This window comes from Cebidichthys violaceus, unplaced genomic scaffold (assembly GCF_023349555.1).
Source record: "Cebidichthys violaceus isolate CVI_PGR_0920_01 unplaced genomic scaffold, fCebVio1.0.p SCAF_8, whole genome shotgun sequence".
NCBI classification, from domain to species: Eukaryota; Metazoa; Chordata; class Actinopteri; order Perciformes; family Stichaeidae; genus Cebidichthys; species Cebidichthys violaceus.
The window spans coordinates 6,436,606-6,444,451 of NW_027176964.1; the positions used below are offsets into that span (position 1 = coordinate 6,436,606).

General features: G+C 44.8%; 1 protein-coding gene across 1 annotated transcript; it reads left to right on the forward strand.

Moving 5' to 3' along the window:
- The first annotated feature begins 192 nt into the window (after positions 1-192).
- LOC137865971 (zinc finger protein 665-like) lies at positions 193-5,764 on the forward strand. The gene is made up of 7 exons (XM_068701581.1): positions 193-369; positions 1,321-1,523; positions 1,631-1,723; positions 2,508-2,603; positions 2,774-2,884; positions 2,986-3,115; positions 3,209-5,764. The coding sequence occupies exons 1-7, from the start codon at positions 357-359 to the stop codon at positions 5,077-5,079; spliced, it is 2,517 nt and encodes an 838-aa protein (XP_068557682.1). The 5' UTR covers positions 193-356; the 3' UTR covers positions 5,080-5,764.
- Positions 5,765-7,846: the final 2,082 nt, after the last annotated feature.

Genomic DNA, 7,846 nt, shown 5'->3' on the forward strand with positions numbered 1-7,846 from the left:
AAGATAATACGCGACGTTAAAAACCCAAGGGGTATAAAAGAAAACATAGTTTATCAAATTTAAACATTATTTTAAAGATTTAGTTATTTGGTTGTCCGGAAAGGCGGTGCATCTCGTTTTGGAAGTAGCGTGAATTGGCATTGCCTCATCCGGGCTGCCCCGTAAAGCAAAACGAACCTCGCTGTTACAAACTGACACCGACTGGGCCGCCGCTCCCCCAGAATGAACAACAACGTGTTTCAGGAAGAAGTTGGCGCCTGAAGCGCCGTATGCGGCTAGCTAACACGCTAACCGAAAGTATGAAAGATAGTCTTTTGTAATGACTTTTCTTTTCATCGTTATTAAAGAAATCCAAAATGAACGACACGGGTATGTATTAGCTTGTGATGCTCGTTAAAACAGTATATTTATCGCTTATGGCAGCTAGCTGAATAGCTAAAGCGAAGGATTAGCGGTGGCTCAACAGGCCTCGACTAATCCCTGGGACAATAATTGTTTTTCCCAATAATAAGCCGGTTTTACTAGGCAACACCAGCGGCCTCCTGGTTAGTCTGGTAACGATAGCTTACGTTAACTCTGTGTCTCGTGTTTAATAACACCTTTCTGCTGGAAACAATTCTTTTGCGGTCAAAGATGTGTTTTAAATGTATGAAACGCAACCTAACTGTTGGGTCGTTTTGACTGATAGTTAGCAATCGCCAGTTTAATTTGAAATAAAGCTAACGGTTAACGTTGTGTGTTTAAACTGGACATGCTTTTATTAAGTGACTCACTATAAGTTACCTCATGTGCCATTTCGCACAGTGTACAAGCACAGAGTGGGTTTATTTTAGTATGCAAGTACTACTATAACGTTCAGAACTAACGTTAGCTATACACATGCAGTGAGTGGTTGGAGCTGGACGTTTGAAAACAACCCTGGTGCTTCAGATAACGCACCCTACTGTGATGTACTTCCTACTCTCACGAGCCAGTTCACCACAGGGATGGAGACAGTAGGAAAGAGAACAGAGCGTGCGGGTTTCTGTGACTGTACTGACTTTAAAGTGAGATGCTGTACTGGTTAGAAAATGTTTTGGTTTTCTCCAATTAGCACTGGAGTATATTCCCCTTCCTGCTGAAAACAAGTACTCAGATACTCAGTATGTCAATAAGACCCAGTATGAATGAATATTTGCATATAACACAAAATCCAATCTTTCAACGTTAAAACACGACATATGTCACATAAGAAGTGACCTCCGAGTATATGTATCAGCAGTACAAGGTACCCATCTTGCTTTTTACGTTTATTTGACCCAATCTAATTTCTTTTTTAAGAATTCATTGTCCCTCTGTCCTCGCTGGCGATCCTGGTCCCACCACTCCGGCTGATGTCAGCGGTGATGTGGGAAGTGGTCCGCCAGAGGAACATAAAGCACTATGGGAAACTGGAGGAGTTTGTGTCCATGGTAACAGATGCAGTTCCTGAACTGATGAGTAAAAGAGAAGGGAGGCTGCTCTCACTGGGCCTGAGAGCAAGGGTGAGTGTTTTGAAATGTGCAGATTCATCATAAAGAGAACAACCAAATAAGAGACTCAACAAAAGGGTACAATGGAAACATTAAATTGTGTATTACATTTCCGCTAGACAACTCTGGAGCTGTTGCGTTCTGAGCACCCTGAAGATCTCAAGGCTGTTGAGAGCCACCTCAACCGAATCCGAACATCTTGCATTGAGGAGGTGAGTGTTTTAATTTGGTTGAAGAACTGAAATACTTAGTCAGCTAAAACAGTAATTATTCGTTTGACTAAATGTTATAGCAAAAATGCCCAAACATCTACTGGTTCCAACCTCTCAAAGATCAGGAGTTGCTGCTTTTTTTTTCTTTTTGTCTGATATGATGGTGATGGTAAATAAAAAATGTTCACATGTAAACCCATGTCAGTGTTATTACGTGGTTTGATGAAACAGGGCCCTCAAAGTTGACCCATCTAAATACACATATCTTCTTCAAATTATCCACAATTGCAAGTATCTCGAAATTGTGTTCCAAGAGTAAATGCACTTTGTTTTCAGTCCCAGTACGTTAGTGCTTCTAACTGAATCTTTCTGGTTTGCAGTTTTGCACTCTAGTGTGTGAAGCTTAGCAAAAAGGTACAATTCATGTGGAGTCTGTTTGGTCCTGAAAAGGGCGTATACTATATGATCTTTTGAAAGAGATGGACTTGCATTGGTGCCCTGGGTCATGCATATGAATTATGCTACAGTAAATTCATCATTTAGATATTCACTTTTTTTGGACCAAAAGTATTGAAATAGTGGATAACCTTGTTTGTTAGCTTCCAGACGATCAGAGAATCATTCCGTTATGTTTATTTGTGATATTTTCAGAAATTTTTGATGAAACAATAAACAGATTACTCAATAATGAGGATCATGTCCGCCCTCGTCGGTTGTCTCATATTTTGTTCCCATTTACGTTGCCTATAATCATGTGACTGTGGTGTTTTGTTTCCTAACGCAGACCAATGATCCTGTAATTGAGGCACCAGAGGCGAACTTCATGAAGCTCGTGCAAGGCCTCATCGAAGACACCGATGGCAGAGAGCATTTCCTCAAGGTACAAATATGTTTCATACTCGGTGCGCTAAATAACACGATCTGCCAGAACTCAAATGTTATGATTCTGTTTCTTTGTCACAGTTTTACTTGACAGAATTTGAGAAATGTTGGTATTGCCGTGTGTGCTGAAGGTGTCTGGTTGTATCCCCCCCCCCCCCCATCTGACAGAATGTGTTTCCAGTGGAGTACGGCCCTGACTTCGACACAGCACTGGAGACTCTAGTTTGTGAGTTCTTCACCAGACTGGAGGAGCTGCTGCCAATACCAGATTTCAAACAGGTACAAGGAGGATTTCGGAAGAAAGTAAAGTCAATAAATAAATAGACTAGAAATTCAAAAATGTCTCTTTTTTTATTTTGTTGTGCCTCTCTTGTATACAGACTGCATCCTGGATCAGTGCTGCCCCCTCTGTCCTAGAGGAGTACATGCAGTATGTCTCAAATGGAGATGACCTTAAGTTTCTTCTCCAAAGCAAACAGTGCCACGGAAAGCTGGCCAAGTGTAGTGTTGGTACGTGCACATTCGCTATAAAAAAAAGTCATCATGTTAGATGAAGAAGAGGGGAGACTGTTGTATTAACATTTATTTATTTTCTACCTGCAGCTCCGTTTCAGTCGGACGATCTTCTCATTCCCTCCCTGTCTCTCCCTCCATCGCTGGAAGTGGCCATCGCGTCCCACCCGAGTGCTTGTGACGACGAAAACAACGACGTTCCTCAGATTGTCATGTTCGACGAAGAACTGTCCACGAACCCTTCCACCTCGACGGACTTCCCCGAATCACCAAAGAGGGCGGACATCTCGTCGTCTCCTCGCAGGAGGCAGCAGTCGGGGACGCATAAATGCCCCGAGTGTGACAAATGCTTCAAGCACCACTCCGTCCTCATCGAACACCAGAGAGTCCACAGCGGGCTACAGCCTTACAACTGCTCCGAGTGTGGGAGGGCTTTTAGAACGGCCACTCTGCTGGCCGGCCACCGGCTACGAAAATGCAAAAACGCTGCGTATTTGTGCATTAAGTGCGGGAACAGTTTTCCGACCTCACTGGACAAATTCAGGCACCACTGCCCGAAACGTGGCCGCAGCTACAACTGTGGGCACTGCGGGAAAAGTTTTCAAAAGTCTAGCAGCTTAAAAGAACACCTGCTAACTCACGTCCAAAGCCGCCTCTTCAAGTGCAGCCATTGCGGGGTGGGTTTTTCAGGAATCGGCGACTTGAAGTATCATCAGCAGGTAGATCATGACAAGCCTTATCAGTGTAAGCAGTGCGGGAAGAGCTTTATCTCCTCCAAGTGTCTGACCAAACATCAGCAACGGCACGAGGAGGTGGGCGACATGGAGACGGCCAAGTTGATGAGCAGAGGTAAACATCGGAAGAGCGGCTCCGCTCATCGGACGGCCTCGGGGTCCTCCAGGAAAGCGTCTGTCAAGGCAGCCTACCCGCGAGGACGGGTCACGCACAACTGTCCACTGTGTGGAAGGAGCTTTAAGTATCGTTTTGAGTTTCTGGAGCACCAGAGGTTCCACACTGCGGTGAAGCCTTACAAATGCTCTCAGTGCGGTAAGGCCTTCCGCACGGAGGCCCACCTCTCCCGGCATAGGAAGAGGAAGTGTAAAAACGCGTCCCACATTTGCACAAAGTGCGGGTGTCAGTTCCGGTCTCTGCACGAGCGGGTCAGACATCAGTGTGTCCAGCTGCTGACAAAATACGAATGTTCTCACTGCGGAAAGACCTTCAAGATGGCCCACCTGCTGAGGAACCATCAGATGAGCGACCACCAGCTTCCCTACAGCCCCAACCATCGCTTCAGGTGCAGGTACTGCGATGAGACTTTCCCCGGCATCAGCGAGCTGAAGTACCACCAGCGAGTCGACCACGAGAAACCCTATCAGTGCCAGGAGTGCGGCAAGTGCTTCCTGTCCGAGAAATGCCTGGCCAACCACGAGCTGCGGCACAACGACGACAGGCCCGAGAGCTGTCTGGTCTGCGGCCGCGGCTTCAGGAACCGCTACGATCTGAAGCAGCACATGCGCACGCACACGGGAGAGCGGCCGTACCAGTGCACCCACTGCTCGCAGTGTTTCTCCACGGCGGGGGGCCTGCGGAGTCACACCAGGGTGCACACAGGCGAGAAGCCGCACGTCTGCCCGGACTGCGGCAAGGCGTTCTCCCAGATGGGCGCGATGCGCACACACAGGCTCACCCACACCGGAGAAAGGCCGTTCAAGTGCACGGTGTGCGGCAAAGGTTTCACGATGGCGCACAAGGTGACCGTTCACATGCGCGTGCACACGGGGGAGCGGCCGTACGTGTGCACCCAGTGCGGGAAAGCCTTCTCAGACGGAAGCGTGCTGAAGCAGCACATGCTGAACCACTCGGGGGTGAGACCGTACCACTGCCAGATCTGTCCCAAGACCTACACCTGTCTGAACCACCTGAGGAGGCACCTGAAGAGCCACTCCAACATGAACTGAGTCGGGCTCGAGGCCGGACTGGAGCAGAACGTTTTACACACACACACACACACACACACACACACACACACACACACACACACACACACACAAGCTGCGTTTGGCAGTTAGGCTACTACAGTTGCAACGGACCAACTGAACCAAGCAATACATGAAGGAATACAGAATGATGCTGTACAGTAAAGTTTCCTCGTCACTGTAAAGTAAATGTCACATTAGCCAATCGTGGGGGACTATTTTGTACATTTAAAGTAATAGTTTGACATTTTGGGAATTTATTTCCTTTGTTGCTGGTAGTTACATGAGAGTGGTTATCAATCTTCTCCTCTAACTCAGCAAGAAAGTAAATGAGTGTACTTTACAAAATATCAAACCATTTCTTTAACATCAGCACAAGCTCGCTCTTTTCCCTCTTCCCCCACCAGGCTATTCTTTGAGCTTTTTTTTGTTTGTCTTACATCAGTTTCTTATGCATGAATATGTTTGGATGTTATTCTGGATATTATTTGGGTGCGATGCTTAAGTTCACAAGCTGTAATATTAATGAAAATATATATATTTTTGGAAAGGCCTCAATAGTGCGAGAAATTAAAATGTTGACTCTGTAAATATGCTGAAAGACAAATATTGTGAGATTGAAGTTAAAATGATGGCGCCATCTTGACTACTTTTTTTTTCTGTAGGCCTTTGTATATATATATTTATATATATATATATATTTATATATATATATATTTATATATATATATATTTATATATATATATATATTTATATATATTATATATATATATATATATATATATATATATTATATATATATATATTATATATATATATATATATATATATATATATATATTATATATATATATATATATGCCCCATTATGTTTTGCGAAATTTGTAAATTTCAAATTAAATGACCTTGGTTATACATAGTGCATGTTGATTTAATTTATTTAACAGAGGAAAACATCTGCTAGAATTCCCAAAAATAAGTGCGTGACGGTGTTGGAAGTTACATTTGCTATCAGAAGGTCTCACTAGAGGGCAGTAGGTGACCAGTAACCATTTTTGATAGAAATAACAAAGTGTACTCTGCTTTGATGCCGACTGGAGATCATTCAAAACATGCCTGAGGAGACCCGAGTGATTGGGACTAGCGCAGCGGAAGTCGGTCCGGCCCATTTCCTGTCATTAACTTCATTTGAATCTTGATTATCCTGCAATTTCCTGATGTTTTGACTGGCGCCTGACTGTATCTGAAGTGGTTTTAGCCACGACAAAGACAATCCCTCATGTTGTGTTTGCTTGGTGCAACTTAAGCCCAGTTTAGCCAACAGTAAAGTTTGATCTGGACCACCACTGTTCCCAGTTCCCAGCATGTTAACTTGGACCTCGGGCAGATGAAGCCTTACGTCATATCCTAACATTGCGATTAATCTCTTCCAGCTGTGCTGCAGTGACTTTCATGTTTTCTCTGGATGACAGAAGCTGTTTCTTTGCCCTCAGTTTCTCCCTTGTTCCATGATGTGTTTCATCTCATCCGTGGTTGCTTATGCATAGTATTTTCTGAACCATATTCTTTAAAACAAGGCAGAAATCTTTGCCATTCACTGGGAGATCCACCCCCAACGATGACTGTGGTCAAAGACAAGTTGTTTGTGCTCGGCACTATTCCTTCTTTCTCACCGGCTCAGAAATGCTTCTAATCTTCTCCACTGAACATCGGGATCCTGTGGAAACTTGTGCTCCATCCTGTCTGCCAACAGGCTGTGCCCGAGAAGACGTTATGCAGAACCTCTCAGCTTAACAAAGTATCTGTTCTCTTTTTTCTTTTTTTTATACATGTAATGGAGCTTTATCGTGACCTTTTTGAGGACATACCCTGCTTGTGTTCCCTCTGGGGGAAAAGATAATGACTCGCCATTGAGGTAGTTCACTGATCTCAATCCCACCTGCCAGTTTCAGGACTGTAAAAAAGGCCCACTAAAGGTGTCCTCATTTGGACCCCCCTGCCCCCTCGCGTAACGATGTAAACTGAAAACACTCCATAAGTGCTTGGCTAATGAATTCCACAAGAATTTTATAGTGATGTATTCCTGATGAGGGCTGGTATTGAGACATCTCAAAATGCATGCATTACACTTTATACGCACCCCGACAGCTGCCAAAAAGCCAACAGATTTACTATGAGAGCTTGATAATAAACACATATCATTACCAGATGTAACCCCCCCTCCACCCTCCCACCCTGCGTCTCCACACAGCTTTTTCTCCCTGGAACGGTGATCTCAGTGGAAAATCTGAGTCCAGGCCAGACCTTCCCCTGCAGTCCTGCAGTCTGAGCTGTGCACACAATCACCACCACCACCACCCAATGAACGCTCAACGCCTCCACCTCTCTGCGTTCTCCCGTGGAAGCGCCTCACTGCACCCCGAAATTTTTTCCGAAGTCCTCTCCAAGATCTGCGCCCACGAGGAGCACTAGGTGGCGCTGTGTCTCTTCCTGCTGAAATGAGAGAAGAACCCCCCCTCCTCCTCCTCTTTTGCTTTAATGTTCAGGTCAGGTCTGGACACCGAAGTGAACCAGATGTATTCAAACCCCGCCCACAGAAAGGTTTCTACAGAAAGAGAATACAAAACGCTTCCAAGATGTGTCAGCTGCTTTTCATTAATTTTAATGAAGTTACTCCAGTGTGCAGTTCTTTTTCTGCATGGCATGTAGTCTCATATAAAACGTTTAAAAAAGAAGAAGAAGAAGGAA

What these genes read in the sequence shown, in the direction of transcription:
- LOC137865971 (XM_068701581.1), top strand. An exon ending in CACTGGGCCTGAGAGCAAGG is followed by an intron (nt 1,524 to 1,630) that starts GTGAGTGTTTTG and finishes CATTTCCGCTAG; the next exon opens with ACAACTCTGGAGCTGTTGCG. An exon ending in GCAGAGAGCATTTCCTCAAG is followed by an intron (nt 2,604 to 2,773) that starts GTACAAATATGT and finishes CCCATCTGACAG; the next exon opens with AATGTGTTTCCAGTGGAGTA.